Below are 22295 nucleotides of genomic sequence, written 5' to 3' on the forward strand. Positions count from 1 at the left end.
GAGACAGGTAGCGGTCAGGGTCGAAGGTGTCATGACTTCCATAATAATCCTTGTCGTGATGCATCGCCCAAACGCCGACGAAGATGGTACTTCCTTTGGGGATCAACATTCCGTCGTAGTAGTCATCTGTCAAAAGCTTAGTTACGGCGCGAACGTTTCGAACCACAGTGGTATCAAGACTTACCCTTGGTGACTGTGTGAGGCAGTCCTAGATCGGAACTATACCTGGTACGACGGAATGCTCATCCCAAAAGACGCCACCGTTATCATTCCCTCATACGCGATCCATCGACCAGAGCAAATGAAGTACACAAACCCGGATACGTTCGACCCAAGTCGCTACATCAACCACCCACGCTTGGCAAGTGACTATGCAGGCAGTCCCGACTTCAACAACCGAGACCACTACGGCTATGGTGCAGGTCGTCGTATCTGCCCCGGTATGCACCTCGCAGAGCGAACGCAGTGGCGAGCTATTGCCAAGATCCTCTGGGCATTTGATATAGAGCTTGCCGTCAATCCAGCGACGGGGCAGAAAATTGTACCTGATCCGGAGGCTTTCAAGGAAGGAATTGCGCATAGGCCTAAGCCGTTCAAGGTTGTGTTTAAACTCGCATTCAAGCACATATTGATACTATCTTCCGAGAAGCGGAGCAGAGCCTTGATGAGGTGGCCAAATGGGACTGAAGGAGTCGGAATGTCTACGTAGGTTAGTGACTCACAGTCACTTTCACATGATGGTGTAGCTATCTATGCGAAATTATCTTATATGACTGTATTACTATTAGATTCTTTCACGGTGTTGTGGTTTCAACGTACATGGCGAAGTGGGTTTGTCTGTTGTATTTAAAACATGTTATAAGGAGTTCAGAAGCATCACGAGGAATTCGGTAAAGTTACAGAATGTGGGAGGACTAGCATATTACACAGAAGACCTTATTAGGTAGAAGTCTTACCAATATCAAAATAACGAACAGAAAGTTGAGGGTATGTGTACTTTCACCATAATAATGCAGTTACAAGACTCATGTGAATACGATTCAAACAATCCGATCTTCCTTGGCAACCCTCGTTTCCTTCTAATGTCATCATGTTACGTATGGAATGCATTATCCTGTGTTTACTAAAATCTGTTTAAACCACGGAAAAAAGGTGCAGCTTCGTAATCACTACCCCACGTTTCTTCAAAAAAGAAAAAACACAAATACCCTCGGCATGCCAACCCTTGGCATCAAGCGAAGTTGGTCCGAAATCGACATTGGCGAACTTTGGCCGTCTCAAGCTAATCTTTGGCATATTCTTCCGACCAAAGCTCCGTGTGCTTTTGAGGACTAGGCTAATATCATGTGTGTCCAGTATGCGGCATGAGGAAATTTAAAGTTGTGTATGAAAAGTACTTTGTTGATTATCTCTCCTGTAGAACGAAGTTATTCCATCATTGATCCAGCCTGGCCAAACACAAGTTCAGAATGGAAACAGAAACGGTTACTGTAATTATCCACAGACTCCTTCCCTACGTGTTGCAAATCTGACAGATTAGAACAGACTACTAGCGATGTACCTGTATTCGATGCGATGACGACAGTGTTGACAGCGGTACTCGTCTCACTAATCGCCTATTTCTGCCATGGCCCCCTCCACCATCTCCTCTTCCAAGCCTCAACAAAGACAAAATCACTCGGGGCAGATACCGACGATGATCCTGATGTCTCAAGCAATAGATGTATTGTGAAGAGGTTGGAAGAGGAGGAAAAGAACTGTGTGGTCTTATTTGGGTCTCAAAGCGGAAACGCACAGGAATTCGCTGAGAAGCTTGGTCGTGAAGCCCATACCCGGTTTTCCCTACGCTCGACAGTCGCCGAGATCGACGAGTGCACTTACCAGAACTTACATAAACTGCCTGACAGCACCATTGTATTCCTCATCCTTGCTTCATATGGCGATGGAGAGCCAACGGATAATGCGGAACAATTCTACAACTTCTTAAATAATGAGGACGATGATGGACCGTTTCACAAACTTCGAGAACATGGCCTTCACAATTTGTCATACGCCGCTTTTGGATTGGGAAACAGTAGTTATGCCCACTTCAACGCTGTGATCCGCAAAGTCGATGAGAGACTACAGCTCTGCGGCGCTAGAAGACATGGCCCTCTTGGCGAAGCTGACGATGGCAAGGGAACAAACGCTGAGGACTTCATTGACTGGAAAGATAAAATGTGGCCTCGAGTCATAGAAGCCTTTGGTCTGGTCGAGCATGAGACTGAAGAGCGAGAGTCTGCTTTCGAGGTGATTGAGACACCAAACCACCATGGCCCAATCTTCCAGGCGGATTACACAGACAGGAACCTCGCACAGCAGACTCAAGCAGTTACAAACCACTGCTTTGCACCTATCTCGAACTCAAGGCTGCTCTCAGGTGCTGGTGGCCGGTCCTACATACATGTAGAGCTGGATGTCAAGGACACCAAGCTGGAATATCAGACTGGCGACCATCTCTCTGTGTCTCCCATCAATTCCGATGTCGAAGTCGAGCGCTTCTTGAGGGTGTTTGGGTTATGGGACAAGCGACACGAGACCATCCGGGTAAGATCGCTCTCGGATGACCTGGGTCCGCCGTTCCCGTCTCCGTGCAGCTACGAATCCGTAGCTCGGTTTTATATCGATATCTGCGGGCCCGTGTCCCGCGAAGTCATATCCACCTTTGCGAATTCCGTTTCGAATGCTAAGCAGAAGACCACGCTTCGCCAACTCGGCAAGGATAAAGAGGCATTTTTGACCCTCACAGGGGGTAACTTTTACAACATTGCTGCCATAATGGAGGCTTTGTTTCCAGGGGAGGCCGTAAATGTTCATTTTGCAATCATCATCGAGGCGATGCCGAAGTTGCAGCCAAGGTACTACTCCATATCTTCGTCTTCTGCCCTCGATGCGAACAAAGTCTCCATCACTGTGGCTATCGAGTCGTTTCCAATTCACAACACAAATCGACACTTCTCAGGCGTTGCGACAAACTTCATCTTGGACGTTGCTTCCACCGAAAATGAAGCTATTTCCAGGAGCCGAGTGCAGCCGATAACCTACACGCTGCCCACAAAACGACCTCACCTACAGCCCTCTCTCTCAGTCTTTGTCCGGACTTCGACATTCCGACTACCGTCTGATCCGACAATACCTATTCTTATGGTTGGTCCTGGCACCGGAGTTGCCCCCTTCCGCGGATTTGTCAGAGAACGAGTAGCGATGAATCAACAAGGCAAAGACTTTGCGCCGATGACGCTATTCTATGGCTGCCGCAAGAGGACTGAAGATGTCTTGTACCAGGAAGAGTGGAAGGTAAATTCTCTGTTAGCCCTAGCTAATTGTGCAATAACTAACATATGTTTCACCAAAGGGATATACCGCTGAGCTGGGCTCCAAGTTCAGGATGTACATAGCGTTTTCGCGAGAGCAGCAGAATAAGATTTATGTTCAAGATCTTATTCTTGAGCAATCCAGAGACGTAGCGTCTCTGATACAGAACGGTGGGCACGTGTATGTTTGCGGTGACGTGGGCATGGGTCGAGGAGTGACGGAGACGCTTTGCAAGGTCCTTGCTTCTGAGACCAGCGTGTCTTTGGCTGATGCACAGCGGGTATTGTCCGACATGCGACATTCACATCGATATCAAGTTCGTGTCTCATGGAACCTTCCAATCGTGTCAAGATTTAACTAACAATGTGATAGGAAGACGTCTGGTAGCTGGACATCAGTATGTTTCGTGGGGTGGTATTGTCGGTTTAAGAGATTGAAATAAGGCATTTGAATGAAGTTTTAATTGCCTTCGGTATAAATGGACTCTTAGGTATCGTGGAAGATGTATTGGTACCCTCATTACGACCTATTGATGTAGGATAGTTTTCCCGCGGGAATGCATAAAAGCGCATACAGACCATATCTCAATCAGACTACCAGGTGACCAAAACGAAAAAAGTATTATAAATAGTTCTTCTGAGATTAGTTTGTAAAATATAAATCTTTGAGATCTTCCTGATGACAGGGGTTTAATTGATGCGGACCATTAATGCAGCTGTTGTTTGCCTTGTCTAGTGGCGGTGTGGAGAATGCACAAGGAGACAGGGAATAGGCGCACCAGTAAATCTGCCTTGCTGCCTAACAATTTCCCTCAAACGACGTCCATTCCTTCCCTTCTTCAATTCCCAAGTCAGACATGCAGTCAACAATTCCATAATCTCACCTAGCGTGTTATTATGGCTTCTCCTGATATTTTTGCCTCCGCCTATCACAGCTTCCTCAGCACCCTCAGTGACAATGACCGGGCACGCTACGATGACAAGTGTACCCCGCAAGGCCTACTGGATGGCTTAAAAAAGATATCTAGCCTAGCGAAGGGGACACAGAATAGGCGTTCTCAGAAGCCTTTTGCGATTGTGCGGGATTTCAATGAGAGAATGCGCCCGTTTTTTGCCATTATTGAGGGGCCCGTAACGCAAAGCTCTGTTTACGCGGGTGCGGCGTTAGGCGCATTGAGGCTCGTTCTTGAGGTCAGATGATACGACACGACAAGGCTCTGAGAAAATTACTAATCATTCTGGTGTAGTTGGCCAGTTGCTTTCCAACGCTACTTACAAAACTTCTACAGTGCATCAAAGATATTACTGAGTCATTTCCTAGATATGAAGCTCTGGAGGATATCTGTTGCGGCAAGCTGAGTTCTCGACTGTTGCTTCACCTTGGGCGAGTTTACCGGGATCTCTTCGATTTCTTCGATAGTGCAGCAACCTTGTTCACGGCTAGCAGCGGAAGTAAGTACTATCCTCGGGCCTCTCTTCAAATCTAACCTTTATGCAGAGGTCAGACGACCAGTCGAGTTGATTGCCAGTGTTATATGGCGACCCTTTGACGAGAGGTTCGGTGGTATCTTATCAAGCATGTCTAAGCACCAGCAGCAACTGAACGACGAAGTCAATATCTATCAGCTTGAACTCACAAGAGACGTCGCCACAACTTCAGAGGAGATTTGCAAAGACACACAAGCCACCCATGCCATTGTTTCGGGCCTTCAAGAGCAGATGCGACTCCAAACGCGAGGTACGTATTCAGGTGCAGTCGTCTCGTGTCTTGCTAATCTGCCAATTTAGAACAAGCGATCGCTAGGATACAGTCTTGGTTAAATGCACCAAACTTTGCGAGCACGTATTGGAACACTCTCGATGAATGCCAAGACGATACCGCGCAGTGGATCTTTGAAGTGGATAAGTTTCAAGAATGGTCCGAGAGCATCTCAAGAGGAAGTTCTGCGCCAGATAGCAGAATTTTGTGGATTCATGGTAAGAGACGATGGACTTGATACAACTTTCTCAGACTGACATTACAAGGTAACCCTGGAGGCGGCAAGAGTGTTCTAGCAGCGTCAATCGTCCACGAACTATCTGTCTATAATCAAAACCTGGTTTACTTCTTCTTCAAAGAGCAGTCTCCATTCCACACAGCTTCCGACCTCGCTTTTCGCGCTATTCTAGCTCAGGTTATACACAAGCATAAACATAGCGATGACATACTCGACAAGTTTATTTTTGCTTCCAATCATGGCGACAAATCATCCGGTCAATCGATTGCAACGCCAGCTGAGCTAAAAGATCTGCTTCATCTGTGTTTGAGCTCCATTGAAAACCCCATCATGATTCTTGATGGTATCGATGAGTGTACAGAGCCGGATGGATTCGTTAAATATCTCAAGACGCTACTCTCTCTACCAAATCTACGCGCTTTATTCTCGAGCCGACCTACTGTTCAATCATTGACCAAGTTGGTTCCACTACAACACCGTTTGAGCTTTGGCCAAGTTGGCGTAGAACATGACATTCATACCTATTGTCATTATCATCTGACTGATCTTGTCGACGAGGGCCTCCTTCAGGAGTCTTCTAATATTCAGCAGCTCACGCGAAGCCTAGTGCTGGGAGCTGATAGGATGTTTCTCTGGGCAAAATTAATGCTCTCGTTCTTGAGATCTCCTGCTCTGAACCGACGGCTAAGGGAGAGTATGATTCACTCCATCACGCTTCCAGAAGGTCTCGGGTCTATGTATATGAGAATCTTTCGACAGATATCCCTCCTGGACTCGGCGCAACAGCAAATGGCCAAGAAGGTTATCCAATGGACACTTCTTTGTCATCAAGAGTGTTTCCTGTCTTCCAGCTCTTGGCATCACTTACTCGGTGCTGAGGAGCCAGATGATAAACAATCGGCATTTTCCCACCTTTCCGAGCTCATCAGTCTAGTGACTTGCGGATTAGTTATCCTGCGAGGCTCAGCGCTCCACCTAGGTCTTCTGGAAAAATGTAGCTCAAGTGGCTCCAACTCGGCCAACTGTGCCTTTGTTCATCTTTCTGTCAGAGAATATCTTTTGGCATGGACACCGGAAGATCAGACTATTGCGATGTTGTCCCCTTCTCCGATCATCTCGCATATGGATATGGCGAAATTGTGTTTGGATCACTTGCTTGACTCAGCCCCCACTTCGATACCTTTGCGTATGGACAGAGGGCTCATTGATCTATACTCTTACTGCTCCGTCCGTTGGCTCTATCATCTCGGCAAAGCCGTCTCTCCCAGGACATCATGGCGCAGCGTATGCTATCAAGAAATGTGTTCAACCGCCGTCACGGGGATTGTTGACCTGCTAAGGCGCTTCCTTGAGAATCCATTCGCAGTTGCTCACTGGATTGACTGCTTCTATACAAGCCCGTCTGTCTTTCCATTTTGGTCCTCGGCAGGGGTGCGTCGACTTCAGTTCGACAGCGACAATAATGTTCCAACGGCAATGATACTAAAGGAATTCTCACAAGTACTAGAATGGCTAGACTGGGCACAGAAGCTCCAGCTACCAGACATTGCAAGCAAAATATTTCTTCATTTATCTGACAATCTAACTCGACTAATGGAAGACTTGACTGATATATGCAAGAAATGGGACTTGAAGCTAAACGAAACACCAGCTGCTATATGGAGTGATGTTCTTGCATTTACATCAAGCAAGTATCTCCCAGCAGCCCAGTCTACGTACCAAGTCCCAATTAACTCAGGAACACCAAACCTCCCTACCGGGGCTTCTCAACGCCTTTGTCACATCTCAGCGACTTCTTCTGACGGGTCTGTACTTGGTGTTCTTAGTATCTGGCCATCACGCAAGTTTGAGGAGTTCTGGGAAACGATCCACCCAAGCACTGCATACATGGAAGTCGAGAATCATTGTGAGAATTGGCATGCGGTCTATGAACTCAGCCGTGTAGGCGAACCTATGGAGAAGCTTGGCACCGTTTCTATTCCGTTGCAGGCGATGGAAGTGGCGTTGCAGATGAGACAGGCATTCCGACAAGAGCATTTCTCGACGTGGAAGGCTTCTTTCCCGTTCTCTATCAGCTTCAACGGCTATTCCATCTGCGTTCTACGGACTATTTACCGTGTCACTATCGACCCAGTGTTATCGAAACTTCGAATCAGATCTTGTCGTATGCCTCTCGAGGAAATTGCGAGGATCCAGCACTTCTGGGATGATAGGCTCAAGATACATGATCCAAGTTATTCACTGAGTATCGGGTTGCCACCAACATTGCAGTTACTGCAACGAAAGGTGTACACGTATCGAACTATTTTCGACATGCACAGCCACCACATCTTCTTCCAAGATGCAAAGAAATTCGAGGAGCCTCTATTAGCTGTCTTTGAGATCAAAGACACTTCGAGTGGAGAGCTTCAAGTTCGGCTTGTCGCCGTGGCGCCAGAGGAGATAATGAGTTCATGGCTAGGCTGTACCGGAGTGCCTTTAGCAACAGCAAGGTTTCACCCCGAGTCGAGCCTCATTGTATCTGCCATTAGGGGTCGTGTTATGGCATGGGACTTTTCACGAAGTAAGACCTACACCCCGAACTTAATTGGCAATTTCTGACAACAGGCAGACATTATGAACCATCTTTCACAGGATGGAGCCGAGGTTACAAGCCTGTCGATATCGGCGTGTGCGAATTACGTGGTTGTCATGCGGAAACACTCAGATAGCCATGAAGTCTACGACTTGACAAAACGTGACTTAAAGACTGCTAACAGAATTGCCGGTAGCGTGAGGTCTTCACAATCACTGATGCCCCCTCCGAAACAACAGAAGACTCATAGCTCACACGATGAATATATGCAAAGGCTTGAAACTAGAACGGACATTACCGAAGCTAGCGGGCCCAACTTGACTCTTGCTGAAGGAGCTGGAAGCTCCGCCATTGTCAACGCCGGGTCTCAGGAAATCGGGTGTCAGTTGAGAATTGATGCTGGAAAGATCAAGTTGACTGCTCCGCCATGCATCGGAGATACAACCGCCAAGAGCCTGGAACTGTTATCAATACCAAGCACGATCTCAACGCAAGACAGTCGCATAACGCTATATCTCCCGAAGCAAGATGATAATTACCTCTCGGTACTAGTAGATAAGGGAATAGAAGATGGGTATAACATGATGGATAAATCAGGGCAAAGTCTGCCTGTCTTGGTCAGGAAGGATAAGCGGCTGATCCGTGAGGCTATCCATAACGCTACTGGGGAGAGGGGCGAAAAAATTAAACTAGTGGAAGGGACGAAGAGATTGTTTTCAGAGGTAGATAAATGGTGAAACTTGGGCAATTGTGTGAGCAGCTGGTATGCTGCCTGAACTGTGTTTTTAAGAGTGTTATTTTGAGTTGATAGACCTGACAGCTGATGCTTGCATCACACGCCTTGCCCGATAAATGGTGAAAATAAGTAGAGTTATAACAGAATAGTGATTCCTCTCGCAGACAGCTTCAAAGCTAGATATTTACAGCCAACATGACTAGCCCGATTAACATCTCCCAGGAAGCAAAAGCACCCATGGCAGCTGGGACACCTCCGGCCGAAGTGTGTGAGCTGCCAGAATCTGATGAGTCAGAGCCTGGTGAGCTGGTAGGCTGAGGGCTGGCGCCGGTGCTGTCAGAGCCCGAAGCGGAGTAGGTGACGTGGGAGTAGCCAGAGTCAGTGGTCTCGGTGGCGTCAGGGGCCTGATCCTCGGTGGTCTCTGAAGCTGGAGCCTCAGTGGTAGAAATTTCCGAGCTGGAACGATTCGAATCATTTCCACCATTTTTCTCACCATTCCGAATCTCGGGACATGGTGGCAATTGGGCAAACTCTGTACCCTCGAAAACCGCACACGTCTCTTCCGGATAGTACTGAACACTATTCAAATAGATTAGGAACTATTTGTAAACTCTAATCAGGGCATATACATACCAATAGTCGAACATTATATCAATTATAACATCAGCTCGGGCCTCAGCAGCTGATGTGTCAATTATGTCGCTGGAGGTCGATATTCCACATTCAGTTATACAGAGAGATACTGCGGACCCGCCTTGACCCATGCAAAGATAATTGGCAAATTCCTTTGACTGCGCGTTGCTAGGGCCATCGGCGATGGCCTCGTTAAGACAAGGGGCGCATAATGGGTCCACGCCATCAAAGATGCCTTTGGAGGCGAGCGCCAAAGGAAGAAAGAACGTTCCAGCTGCGATGAATTTCATCTTTAGTTGATATTGATGGTGGCCGATTGTCGATTGTTGTGTTGAGGGACGCTGAGTGAGGGAGGGATCCAGATATTAAATACATGTACGAAGGTTAGCGACAAAAGAAAGTAGAGACACCAACTGAATTTGAGAAATGAATCCTATGCAGCCTAACAAGTTGTGTGCGCCACTTTTGATCATCTTTTCCGGATTAGACAGTAACTATTGGTTTCCCTCGACAGCTGGGCAGGGCATTGGCGCTCATCACGATCACCATCGCACCTGTCATGGTCGTTGGCATTGGCTTTTCTATAGGTGTCGATGCACAGATCGAGTTCAAGGTCATGAAGCTCTACTCAGCAGCCAACTCACTCGCCGAGGATGTCATTGGATCAGTCAGAAACGTCCACGCCTTTTGGATGCGGCCCCGCCTAGTCCAGAAATACGATAACTACCTCACGCAAGCCCGCAAGCTAGGCGACAAGAAGTCTCCTGTTTGGGGTCTCATCTACAGTACCGAGTTCTTCATGATCTTTAGCGGCTACGCACTGTGCTTTTGGCGAGGGGTGCACATGTATGCCGATGGAGAGATCAAAGGGCCCGGAACCGTCATCACGTAAGTTGGTTTCCACAAGTTTTTAGTATGAGAGAGATGAATTGACGATGTAGCGTACTGTTCTCTATCGTCATCGCTGCCTCTTCCCTGACGCAGATCTCACCGTACTTCACCGCATTCGCCAAAGCTGCTTCAGCCGCAAATGGCCTGTTTGTCACGATCGGTAGGCAACCACTCATCAACACGCTGGATGAATCTGGGGATGGCCCTGAGAAGGTCGATGGGACAATCGAATTGTTTGACCTCTCCTTTTCTTACCCTACTAGGCCCGATGTGCAAGTGCTTCGTGACTTCACATTGACCTTCCCGGCTAGAAAGACGACAGGACTCGTAGGCGCGAGCGGCAGTGGCAAGTCCACTATCGTTGGCCTTTTAGAGAGGTGGTATACTCCAACGTCCGGCTCGATACGTATCGATGGCCGGCCAATCGAGACACTTAACATCAATTGGCTCCGAACTCACATTAGAATGGTTCAGCAGGTGTGTCATTATCTGCCTTTTTTCCCTCCCCCAGACACTCACACCTTCTAGGAACCTGTTCTATTTAATGGTACTGTATTCGAGAATGTGTGTAATGGTCTCACGGGCACACAATGGCAAGATTCTCCTCGAGAGTCCAAGATGGAACGCGTCATCGAAGCATGCAAAATGTCTAATGCCCATGAGTTCATCTCCCAGCTTCCAGAAGTAAGTGCCAATCAGCTGATTTCAAGATAGTAATCTGACGGAAGTAGGGATATGAGACGCAAGTAGGTGAGCGAGCTGGGTTACTGTCTGGAGGTCAAAAGCAACGCATTGCTATTGCTCGTGCCCTTATTTCCGACCCCCAGATCCTGTTACTCGACGAAGCAACCAGCGCCCTAGACCCAACCTCGGAAGGCCTAGTCCAGAAGGCATTAGATCAGGCATCAGTAGGGCGTACTACGATTGTTATCGCTCACAAGCTAGCAACTATCAAAAACGCCGATAACATCGTTGTCATGTCGAAGGGTGAGGTTTGTGAGTCGGGGACCCATAGCCAGCTACTTGGTATGAACGGAGCATACGCGCGATTAGTCAAGGCCCAAGACCTCGAGTCCAATCAGAAACAACACAGTGATACTGAAGCTACTGAAACGGGAGACGAAGGCGAGAAGGAGGATACAGGGCTCAAACAGATCCACACATCAGCGAGTCATCGAAAAGGCGTTTCTTCAGCAGTGCAACAACAGGAGCTCCTTGACTACAACAACTGGAAAAAGCGAGGCATTGTGAGGGTGGTTTGGTCATCACTTGTGGAACAAAAATCTCTTTGGCCCACGCTATTTCTCATGTTTCTTGTGTGTCTTGCAGGAGGTGGGTTTCTTATCACTTGCTGACTTGGCTTGACTGACTGATTTAGGTGCCGTGTATCCCGGCCAAGCCCTCGTCTTTACAGAGCTGATGAATGTATTCACCTATCCTAGCTCAAAACTACGGTCCAAAGGAGATTTCTTTGCTCTCGTATTTTTCATCATCGCCATCGGCAACCTCATCATTTATTTCGTTCTTGGATGGTTCTCTAACACCATCGGCCAGGTATGACCAGCCCACACGCCAGTAATTGGTAACGAAGCTGACGAGGAAATAGAGAATGACCCATTTTTATCGTCGTGAAATGCTTGGAGCAATCCTCTCTCAGGACATTCAATTCTTTGATCGTGCTGAGAACACAACTGGAGCACTTACAAGTCGCCTATCGTCTCAACCGACACAACTCCAGGAACTCATGGGTTTCAATCTCTCATTGATCTTCATCGTTATCATCCAGATTGTCACCATGAGTATCCTCGCAATCGCGACAGGCTGGAAGTTGGGCCTTGTCGTCGTCTTGGGCGGTCTTCCTCCACTTCTTTTCGCTGGCTACCTTCGCATACGACTTGAGTTCAGGCTTGACGAGGAAACAGGAAAAAGGTTTGCAAACAGCTCGGCGCTTGCAGGGGAAGCTGTCGCTGCAATCAGAACCGTCGCCTCCTTGGCACTCGAGCGACAGATCTTGGATCAATATCGCAACATGATCGATGGCATTGTGCGAACTTCTATCCCGTCGATCTTGCTTTCCATGTTCTGGTTCGCCCTCTCGCAATCTGTTGATTTACTTGTACTTGCTCTGGGATTCTGGTGAGTCGCCCTCTGCTATTCTACCTTGACCGCAACTAATGCTCTTGTAGGTACGGTTGCCGCTTGTTATCTTTCAACGAGTATACGATGCTTCAGTTCTACATCGTCTTCATCGGTGTGTTCCTCAGTGGTCAGGGAGCGGCACAATTCTTCATGTATACAACCAGTGAGCGATGTCCTTCTCCATGGAAAAGAAACTTACTGACCCTGACTTATAGGCATTACCAAGGCTGTCTCGGCGGGCAACTACATGGCTTGGGTCAGGTCATTGAAGCCAATCGTAACAGAAACACCCGACAACCACGACAAAGGTCCCTCAGACTCTCCTGACGCCATGATATTGGATAACGTCAGATTCACCTACCCCACAAGACCTGACGCGAAAGTACTGGGTGGCATTTCAATGACGATCCAACCTGGAGAGTTTGTTGCATTTGTTGGCAGCTCGGGATGTGGTAAAAGCACCATGATATCCATGCTCGAACGATTCTACGATCCTTCTTCCGGTTCCATCAACCTCGGCGCACAGAATATTGCGTTGCTCAATCCACGTCTCTACCGGGGACATACTGCATTGGTGCAGGAAGAACCAACGCTCTACCAGGGCAATATCCGGGAGAACATTTCCTTCGGGTTTGAGAACGCAGAAGCTCTCACTGATGACATGATTATTAATGCTTGCAAACAAGCTAATATATACAGTTTCATTGAGTCCTTGCCTGAAGGACTGAATACGTAGTGTGGTTCACGAGGACTCTCACTATCTGGAGGCCAGCGCCAGCGTATAGCGATTGCCAGGGCCCTTGTGCATAACCCTGATATCCTGTTTCTGGATGAGGCCACATCAGCACTAGATACAGAGAGCGAGAAGATTGTTCAAGAAGCATTGGCAGAAGCTGCAGCATGTGGGAAACATATTACTATCGCTGTCGCTCACCGTCTCTCTACCATCAAGGATGCAAACTGTATTTTCGTCTTCCTTGGCGGCAGAATTGTAGAGTCTAGTACACACGCATCATTAATGCAGAAGGGTGGGATCTATTACCAGATGTGTCAGGCACAATCTTTGGATTAAGCCATTTAGGATGCGAGAGCCTGGGGATGTTGAAGGGGTTTAAGGAGCGGGAGCTAAAGCATGGGATGGATTAGAAGAAAACAACTAGACTGATTATGTTCTCTTGTAAACTTAGATTAGATCAATAACTCCTCTTAATATTTCTGATCTGCTTTTCTGCCTAACTCTCTGCGACTCAGTTTAGTTGTGTCACTTTAGCAGCGCCCTACCTCATTGGGGCACCGTCAATGCACCTCTCCCCTGGGTGGATGGCTAGCTAGTAGCTACCGCACAATCAACGCGCTTATGTTGTGCCACCTTTAGCGTCCGAAGTATCGCAGGACTATGCAGAAGTTCTGCGTCCTTCCATTTCAAAAGTTCTATCATGATGTTTTGAGTATACTTGATCTCTTGGGGAATAGGGTAAGATAACAGATCCATAAGAGCTTGCACCTATTGTAATAAAGTTAACTCTCTTTGAGGGAACTTAATATAATTTTGCCTAATCGATACCCGGCACGATCTTAACTGCAGACAGTCGTATAACGTTTTACATACTGAAGACGAGAACCACCTCTAGGTACTAGTAGATAAGTGAATAGAAGACGGTTATAATATGCTGGATAAATCAGGGCAAAGACTACCTGTCTTGGTCAGGAAGGATAAGAGGCTAATCCACGAAGCTATGTACAGCGGGAATGGTGATGGGGGTGGAGGTATAAAGCTAGTGGTAGAGACTAAGATAATGCTCTCAGAGATAAAAGATTAGTGGGTTAGGATAATAAAACTTTACATTTGGATGTCAAAATAGAGCTTATGATAACTTACCCATGTCTTTTCTAGCTGGTCTCGGTTCGTATGATTCTCTTGTTCCTATACTATTTCATCTTTTTGGAACTTAATAACTATATTTGATAAAACTTGTGGCATTCAACTAGCTCAATGTAGACTCAAATACGCAATGCACTTAGATAGTTGGCATATCGTCTTAACTTTTGTTATAAAAGAAGTCTTTAGCTAGTATATCACTAAAGCAATTTACCATCATGTGCAGCCACAGGCATGCTCTCATCATGCACAGAACTCCGTTATAGCTTGCTGTTGACAAACGCCAAGGCCTCTTTTCCGTAGATGCTGACGTATTGTTGGTGGTGGTTGGAGTCGTTTCCATTACAGCAGAAGGGATCCTGAGAATCGCAGTAGATCTGGACCTTATCGGCGTTAGGGCAGCTGAAGCCTGCAGGTCGTGCATCAAACTAAATATTATCAGTAACGCCATATAAATTACGGTAGTATGACTTACGCCGCCAGCGGTGCAGGTACCGACTCCGTAAGATAGGCCGCTCACAAATCGAGGGTCACCCAGCATGATAACGGCCTTAACTTGTTGAACTGCACTAGCAGAGAGAGGAACGGATGAATCAGAAATGCCAGCTCCAGAGTCAGGGCCTCCACAGATGTTGTTGTCCATGATTTGGCCACCCTAGCAATATTTATCAGTTACAGGCACCAATGCTAGTGATAGTAGATGACGTACCTGAGAGTAACCGACCAGGACAATCTTTGTCTGAGGGCAGCGCTGATTGAGACCATTCACAGCAGTGGTGACAGCTTGAGTACCCTGTTTCGCAGAGTCACCATACTGAACGCCGCCACATGAAGCCTGGCCACCGCAAGCAGGGTAGTCAATTGCCTCTGAAGTTGCGCCAGGGTGATCAGCCTTGATCATATCGACTAGCTGACCAGCTGAGCCAAAGCCTGGCGCAACTGAAGTTTCACGGGCGCCAAAGATGTGAATATCAGGGCATGACTGAGCCTCGACTGCCAAGACGTTGGCGAGGATAAGAAGAGTGGAGTCGAGAGAAGCGCGCATTTTCAATGACTTGTATATACTGATGAGCAATAATGTTGCTGGACGAATATCGAGCTCAGTCGTCTACTATTTAAGCACGGGAGATAAACAGGGATACCACAGCGCATGAACATTCCAAGATCTCATCGACTGACATAGGTCGTTTACCAAACCATTCCCCGCTGTTGTTTCAACCTGATTGACAGGTTTCATCCGACAGGGATGGGGTATTGGTGGGTAATTAGGATTGAATGGGTCTAAATCTGTCTGAAACATGTTTTGTAGCAGTTTGCATAAGATTTTATAAGAGCCGAAGCTTTGATCGAATAATGTCCGTTTTAACGTTACAGCTTCAGGAACCGATCGAGCCGACGGCCCGATGAACAGACCGTTTCTAAGCCGGAAGTTAATCTATTGGTTCGTTTTCCAACGTGGGATTCGCATAATTTCCTCAATATCCCTCTTTGTAACCTGAGATCCTGGATATATGACTATTTCGTGATAACCTCATTTCTAAGAAGTAAATATGCCTGTTGAGCGCCTGGACTGCACCAGATCGTTATGACTTTGGCACCTCTTCGAATCACATGTCTCATCGCGGAAACATCAAGTATAACATGGAGGTTTAGGATAGAATAGTGAAGACGAACAGAGGAGATACTAAACTATTCAAGACTCTTTGATGATAGACCATAAAATTGCGTATCGGCACCAGATCTGGGTGTTAATCAGCACAGCAGGCCTCCGCTAACAGATGACCTACTCGACCACGCTACTAAGCATTGCCAGTATCTCTTGAAGTTCATCGGATCTGTCATCTCCCGACTCAATCATCTCCTTCACCCATTCTGTAGCCTTTCCAGCCTGCTCTTTCGTCACCGCATCGCGGTCAATAAACATCTTCACGACAACCACATGCTTTTTCGCCGCTGCGGCAACGATTGCGAGCCCGTAGTGTCCGCCTTCCATCGCCGGATCCGCGCCAACGTCGAGCAGCTTCTCAGTAACGTCTCGATACCCTTTGTATGCTGCGGCCTGTAGCGCGCTGCCATAGTACTGTGCCGAATTGTTGACATTCACACCGGCGTTGATGAGATGGTCCACGACTTCGGGATGCTCCTTATCCAACGCAATCACCAACGCAGGGTATTTACTCACTGCGCTCCGTGCCTGTACATCTGCGCCTGCATCTAGAAGCATGTTCATAGCTTCTACCTGGCCTTCACTGACGGCAGCGAGGAACGGCGTCCCAAGATAGCCTGCTTTGCCGTCGACAGCGGCACCAGCATCCAAGAGCTGCTGCATAATACGCAGGTGGCCATTCATCGAAGCCACGTACAGCGGCGTGACGCTTCTCCCATACTGGCTGAAATACTGGTTGACGTTGGCGCCGGCTTTGATGAGGCGTGTTACAAGAATCTCATTCCCTTCTTGGACCGCGATGATCAGAGGAGGTTTCAAGCTGTGAAAGTCCAATGTCTCTTCTGGATCTCCATCAGGTGATGCTCCAGCTGCGAGGAGCATATCCACGATCTCTGCCTCCCCCTGCTGGACTGCATATCCTAAAGCAGGCCCGAACCTCATTTTACCGCTGGCTTGCAGCTTGTAGAGGAGTAGCTTCACAACCGGCACACATCCACTAGCAGCAGCTGCTGCTATCGGAGTCTTTTTGGTTCCTCCATAGGCGTTCACGTCGACACCCGCATTGAGCAGGCACTCTACGATCTCAGCCCTCCCGGAGCTTGCTGCCGCGTGAAGAGGGGCCTCCTCGAGTTTCTCTCCGCGTTCCTCTTGAAGATCAACATCTGCACCAGCGAAAAGGAGCTGTTGGATGATACCCAGATAACCCTTCCTGGTGGCTCGGTATAGAGCGGTGCCCTCGGCCTGTTGATCAAGATCAGCACCAGCAGCTATCAGCCAGCGAACACACTGGTCATGCCCGCCTTCCGCGGCAACTTGCAGCGCGCTGGTCCTGGAAGCAAGCTGGTCAACATCCGCGCCCGCCGCCAAGAGCCATAGGACAATATCGTCGTGGCCAGCCTTCGAGGCAGCAAAGATGGCATTGGAGCATTGTTGGAAATATCTGGATCTGCGCCTGCTCCGAGGAGTAGCTGAACGACTCGGGCGTGGCCGTTTTGTGAGGCTGCAATGAGCGGGGTGTATGGGCCACGACCGCCGAGTACGTTGGTGTCTGCACCGGCTTTGATGATCAGGTCGACAATGTCAGCGTAGCCTGCAGCACAAGCGTCCTTGAGCAACTCGTCATAGTCTTCCTTTTGCGAGATCTGTTCCAAGTTTCGTCCAAGAGCGTCACGGACTCTGTCAACATTCCCATCGTGAACCGCATCAGTAAGGCTGTACTCTTCATCCTCTTTATCCTGAAAAGTGTCGTCGTCGTTTTCGACCTCTAACAGAGCGGAGGATTCTGGCGTGCTGTCTTCATCGGTCTCTTTCATGCTTGGCTCGGCGTCTTTATCGTCGCTTCCGCCATGGGCCGTCTCGGTATCTTCTGTGACGCTTCCCTCGCCAGACCCTTTAGCTTTAACATATTTGCCTTTATCTAAATCAAGGTCAGTTCACATAAGAAAGCCAGACAGTCGATACAGCTGATCGATGTGTTGACAGTCCACACGACGAAACTAACTTACCGTCAGTTCCTACTCGTTCCGCTTCAGTCCACGTCTGAACATGGTAGGTCCGCGGATCCCGAAGATACGCGACTCCTGGTTCCAATTTTCCGGTGGTCCACTACAGCTCAGATTCGTCACTGCGGCTCTGTATGAAAGTGGTAGACTGTTTCGGGGTATTACCACGTAGCTCCTATAATGAAAACGAATGCCTCCGACGAAGGTGACAAGTCTTTCGTCACTCTGTACATAAGCCAATTCAGCGCACAGCATTCCCCTAATATGATACACCAGTCGCATACCTTTGCTGGATATGTGAACGAGCCATCTGCATGCCTTTTCTCTCCACGTTCGATGCTTGGCTCGAGGTTAACGATACCATCTATACCGGCTGAGAATCCTAGCTTCACAACCTTGTCTTTGTCTTGCCGAACATTTAAGGCTATTTCCTTGGTGGTGTAAGTGGTCGTGACCAGCCAGACACCGTGCTCTCTCACAGCCGAACGTATCTCGGGTAACAGTCTCTGATTCTCTTTGAACCAGCGATCAATGAAGTCACCATCATCAATGCTGAAGCGTACCACAGGGTTTTTCATTACTAGGACGGCGCCAAGGGTGTTGCTATTTCGGTACGCATTGTCAGTACCCACGTTGATAGGTGTCTGGGCTAGGATTGGACTGCAGCCATACAATGTCTATGTTAGCTCAACATTCCATTGGTGGTTGACACGGCGGGATCAACTTGCACTTCAATTTTGAAGCCCGCATCTGTGCTGACGGTTTGTGAAGATGTGAGAGTTCCGATCTCCATCTCGACATCATCATGCACCTTTAATGGCTCTGATAGTCGCGTGAATTTCTTGGAAATCCCCTGAACCACAGGCTCTCCAGTTTGCTGTACGTCCTGAAGCGAGAGAATCTTTTTCCAGTTGCCGTTGCGGTCGAAGTAACCAACGGAGCCTGGCTTGACATTTTTGGAGCTCAATCGGTGATAGCAGGCGTGGCCAAAGGACCAGTCGACCATGCCCTGGGCGTACTGCGAGGCCCAGCGATCGGTGCTCTTCATCGTGTATATTCTTGCTGACTTGCGATTGGGATTTATTGTGTCAGGTCTTGGATCTGTTCAGCTCTGCTGACGACTGTTTGATGGCAAGCATGACACATGACGTGATATTATCACCGTGGGGTAATCATGCTATATACCTATCCAGCGGTGCACCTCTCGCCAAGCCAATCGCGCAACCCGACAGAGCCGCGTGACCATTGGAAACGCAGTGGACTGTGCTTACTCAGTCTCAGGTAGCAGCAGAAACACAGGGTGCAACGACCATTAAACTAGCAGCTCACCACCAGTTACTAGAGGGTCTTTACCGGGCCGGGACGATCTATACTGAGCGAGTCTACCATTGCGAGATGGTGTAGAGAGAAACTATCCGATTCGATGTTTTAGCTGCCAACACTTGGCTCTTAGTATTGAGGCCTTCTATCAGTAGCAGATGCCAGGTAGCGCACGCCTGAAAGTAAGCTTAGCAATTTCCCATCCCATCCAATCCTTATCTTTCTACCCCGCTTTGCCCAACGCTTAGCTGGAGGGTCCCGTAAGAGAATGTCTTGACAGGTAGAACAGAGGGCTCGTTGGCATCTAGTGTCGGGTTTATATCGCCAGACTCAGCAGGCAAAACATAACCAGACCAGGAGAAAGGTTAGCGAAGGCTAGATGATAGTTGGAGTATCATTCAATATCAGCAATTTCAAGTTCTGCCTCGACAAAGAGGATGACTTGAGTTAAAAGGCCCGAACTACAGCATAGGAACTGTTTTATTATATGGTCATTTAAAGATCAGGAGTCGGTGCGTAAACAACTTGAGGACACGATATGAAGAGTGAATGATGGAAAACAGAGAAAAAAAAGAAAATTGTCGAAGCATATTGACTTTCATATCGGGACCTAGGTAGTCGATTGCTGCCTGTAAGGTTAAGCTTTAGGCTGCCTGTAAGGTTAAGCTTTAGGCTGCCAACACAGATGATGAGGACATATCGGGATCAAGTTTCCAATTCGGCCGTTTTGTATGTGCAGCAACACGATTGGGATAACCCGCCATGAGGTTGCGATAAGCGGGGTTGACGATATCGGAGGTCGACCCGATAAGGTCGGAGCCGTGCCCCGTTCCGTTTCCGAACCAAGACGGCATCCGGGTTCCAAATGCCGGGGCTCAAAGCATTGATCAACTGGGACCAACTACTTGAACGAAAAAAGAATCATCTTGACCATAGAGATTGACTCTTCCAGGCGTTCTCCTCCTTTGATCTTATCTGATCTGTAAAGTTTATCTGGCAGAGCACATACAACTGATTAGTCATCCGTGTCCGACTCGGAGCCCCACATCTCCAGCTCCGATCTAAATTTTTCCGTTGACCTCATCGCACAAACCCACTCATTCACTCACTCACTCCAACAAGGATATCTCACATCCCTCGCAGCCAAAATGAGTGGAAAACCTGCCCTCGGTCTTCTCGGCGGCGGCCAACTCGGCCGCATGCTCTGTGAAGCCGCATCCCCTCTCGAAGTCGAAATCGCCATCCTCGACGCCCAAGACGCACCCGCCAAGCAAGTCAGCCGCAGCAAGTACCACGTCGACGGCTCCTTCAAAGACGCCCAGAATATCAGAGAGCTCGCCAGCAGCTGCAGCGTCCTCAGCGTTGAGACGGAGCATATCGAGACTGCTGTTCTGGAGGAGTTGGCTACCGAGGGAAAGGTTGTTGTTTATCCTTCGTGGAAGACGCTGCGCTTGATTCAGGATAAGTTCGAGCAGAAGGATTATCTGGGCAAGCAGGGTATTCCTATCGCTGAGCAGGTCGCTATTCAGGCTCAGGGTGCGGAGGAGATGCGTAAGGCGCTGAAGGATGTCGCGACTAAGTTTGGATTTCCTTATATGCTCAAGTCGCGAAAGGATTCGTATGATGGACGTGGAAATATCAAGATCGCTAATGACGAGGATATCGAGACTGCTGTGAGCGAATTTGGAAAGCTTCAGTGCTACGCTGAGAAGTACGTCCCTTTCCAGCGCGAACTCTCAGTCATTGTTATTCGCACAGAGGACACTGAGGGCCGAACAAAGCGTCTTGTGCCCTACCCTTGTGTGGAGACTGTTCACGAGGACAATGTTTGCTCGCGGGTTTACATGCCTCCCCGCGATACACCCGATGAGGTGTCTAAGCGCGCCCAGGAGGTTGCTGTCAGTGTTGTTGAAAAGCTGTGGGGACGAGGTGTTTTTGCCGTTGAGATGTTTGTCACGGAGAAGAATGACATTCTTGTCAATGAGATTGCGCCGCGACCTCATAACTCTGGTCATCTCACCATCGAGGCCGTTCCCTACATGTAAGTGTTCAATATTGCCCAACTGATTTCATGCTCAGACATGTACAGGTCACAGTACAAGGCGCAACTCACATCCATTCTCGACGAGCCCCTCCCTGAAAAGCTGGAACCCCACGTCGCTTCTAGCATCATGATCAACATTCTTGGCGGCGCCGAACCCGAATCACACATCCCTCTCGTCCAAAAGGCCAAGTCCATGTTCGCCAGCAACATCGGCGTGTACCCCCATCTCTACGGCAAGCAGTCCAAGCCCGGTCGCAAGATCGGTCACATCACCCTCACCGGATTGACCGCCAGCATCAAGGAGCTTGAGGAGTATGCTCAACCTCTCGTTAAGCTGGCTGCTGATATGCGGCAAGAGCGCATTCAAGCCAAGAGCAAGAGTCTTCGTCCTGAACAGGCTGTTGCCAAGGCTACCAAGGATCCTTTGGTTCTTGTTACTATGGGTTCTGACTCTGATCTTCCCGTTCTCAAGGCTGGTCTTGATATTCTCACTCAGTTTGGTGTGCCTTGGGAGGTTGACATTACGTCTGCTCACCGAACTCCTGTCAAAATGGGTGATGTTGCGACTGCTGCTGCTGACCGGGGCATCAAGGTCATCATTGCCGCCGCAGGAGGAGCTGCCCATCTTCCTGGCATGGTCTCAGCCTACACCCCTCTTCCCGTCATTGGTGTTCCCGTCAAGGCCACTCACCTGGATGGAATGGACTCTCTTCTGAGCATTGTCCAGATGCCTGTAAGTAACTACCCCATCCCTAGATATGCACAGACTGACTCGATACAGCGCGGCGTTCCTACCGCCACCGTCGGCATCAACAACTCCACCAACGCCGCTCTTCTCGCCATCAGAATCCTGGGTGCTTTCGTGCCGGAGTATCTTGAGAAGATGAGGGCTTATCAGGTTGACATTGGCGAGCAGGTGAACGGTAAGGCTACTCGGTTGAGGGAGTCTGATGTCGAGTCTTATCTGGCTCAAATGAAGAAATGAACAAAAGCGATTCTATGATAAATTCTAAATTAGACAAGAAATAAAAAACCGACCACGTTTCTTTGAAGCAGACA

The 22295-nt window shown here is 48.5% G+C and overlaps 8 protein-coding genes across 8 annotated transcripts; 5 read left to right on the forward strand and 3 right to left on the reverse strand.

The window, feature by feature from the left end:
• Nucleotides 1–241: 241 nt before the first annotated feature.
• On the forward strand, nucleotides 242–598 carry FOBCDRAFT_93291 (cytochrome P450; the record flags this gene model as incomplete). Its single annotated transcript, XM_031183218.3, has 1 exon — nucleotides 242–598. A coding segment is annotated over one exon (357 nt), but the record flags the coding sequence as incomplete, so codon positions are not given.
• Nucleotides 599–1469: 871 nt separating this feature from the next.
• Nucleotides 1470–3741, forward strand: FOBCDRAFT_273605 (uncharacterized protein; the record flags this gene model as incomplete). The annotated part of the gene is made up of 4 exons (XM_054704475.1): nucleotides 1470–1490; nucleotides 1546–3336; nucleotides 3395–3670; nucleotides 3727–3741. 4 exons carry the CDS (start codon nucleotides 1470–1472, stop codon nucleotides 3739–3741), a joined length of 2103 nt encoding a protein of 700 aa, XP_054560450.1.
• A 509-nt stretch (nucleotides 3742–4250) lies between these two features.
• FOBCDRAFT_250141 (uncharacterized protein) lies at nucleotides 4251–8741 on the forward strand (the record flags this gene model as incomplete). Its single annotated transcript, XM_059610906.1, has 6 exons — nucleotides 4251–4544; nucleotides 4601–4805; nucleotides 4852–5091; nucleotides 5142–5330; nucleotides 5379–7913; nucleotides 7962–8741. 6 exons carry the CDS (start codon nucleotides 4251–4253, stop codon nucleotides 8660–8662), a joined length of 4164 nt encoding a protein of 1387 aa, XP_059467167.1. The 3' UTR covers nucleotides 8663–8741.
• Nucleotides 8742–8837: 96 nt separating this feature from the next.
• FOBCDRAFT_201158 (uncharacterized protein) lies at nucleotides 8838–9584 on the reverse strand (the record flags this gene model as incomplete). The annotated part of the gene is made up of 2 exons (XM_031183223.2): nucleotides 8838–9240; nucleotides 9295–9584. The coding sequence occupies 2 exons, from the start codon at nucleotides 9582–9584 to the stop codon at nucleotides 8838–8840; spliced, it is 693 nt and encodes a 230-aa protein (XP_031038865.2).
• Nucleotides 9585–9720: 136 nt separating this feature from the next.
• Nucleotides 9721–13396, forward strand: FOBCDRAFT_239615 (P-loop containing nucleoside triphosphate hydrolase protein; the record flags this gene model as incomplete). Its single annotated transcript, XM_059610271.1, has 10 exons — nucleotides 9721–9746; nucleotides 9817–10182; nucleotides 10236–10662; nucleotides 10714–10869; nucleotides 10917–11517; nucleotides 11564–11739; nucleotides 11792–12321; nucleotides 12372–12436; nucleotides 12540–13022; nucleotides 13074–13396. The coding sequence occupies 10 exons, from the start codon at nucleotides 9721–9723 to the stop codon at nucleotides 13394–13396; spliced, it is 3153 nt and encodes a 1050-aa protein (XP_059467168.1).
• Nucleotides 13397–14463: 1067 nt separating this feature from the next.
• FOBCDRAFT_260423 (cutinase) lies at nucleotides 14464–15248 on the reverse strand (the record flags this gene model as incomplete). Its single annotated transcript, XM_031183226.2, has 3 exons — nucleotides 14464–14631; nucleotides 14679–14858; nucleotides 14913–15248. The coding sequence occupies 3 exons, from the start codon at nucleotides 15246–15248 to the stop codon at nucleotides 14464–14466; spliced, it is 684 nt and encodes a 227-aa protein (XP_031038868.2).
• Nucleotides 15249–15986: 738 nt separating this feature from the next.
• FOBCDRAFT_273610 (ankyrin repeat-containing domain protein) lies at nucleotides 15987–18920 on the reverse strand (the record flags this gene model as incomplete). The annotated part of the gene is made up of 6 exons (XM_054704476.1): nucleotides 15987–17199; nucleotides 17250–17787; nucleotides 17876–17975; nucleotides 18038–18097; nucleotides 18157–18549; nucleotides 18597–18920. The coding sequence occupies 6 exons, from the start codon at nucleotides 18918–18920 to the stop codon at nucleotides 15987–15989; spliced, it is 2628 nt and encodes an 875-aa protein (XP_054560451.1).
• A 1364-nt stretch (nucleotides 18921–20284) lies between these two features.
• Nucleotides 20285–22293, forward strand: FOBCDRAFT_222402 (phosphoribosylaminoimidazole carboxylase ADE2). The gene is made up of 3 exons (XM_031183228.3): nucleotides 20285–21233; nucleotides 21282–21969; nucleotides 22018–22293. The coding sequence occupies exons 1-3, from the start codon at nucleotides 20341–20343 to the stop codon at nucleotides 22219–22221; spliced, it is 1785 nt and encodes a 594-aa protein (XP_031038870.2). The 5' UTR covers nucleotides 20285–20340; the 3' UTR covers nucleotides 22222–22293.
• The last annotated feature ends 2 nt before the right edge of the window (nucleotides 22294–22295 follow it).

Source organism: Fusarium oxysporum, chromosome V (assembly GCF_013085055.1).
Source record: "Fusarium oxysporum Fo47 chromosome V, complete sequence".
Taxonomy (NCBI): domain Eukaryota; kingdom Fungi; phylum Ascomycota; class Sordariomycetes; order Hypocreales; family Nectriaceae; genus Fusarium; species Fusarium oxysporum.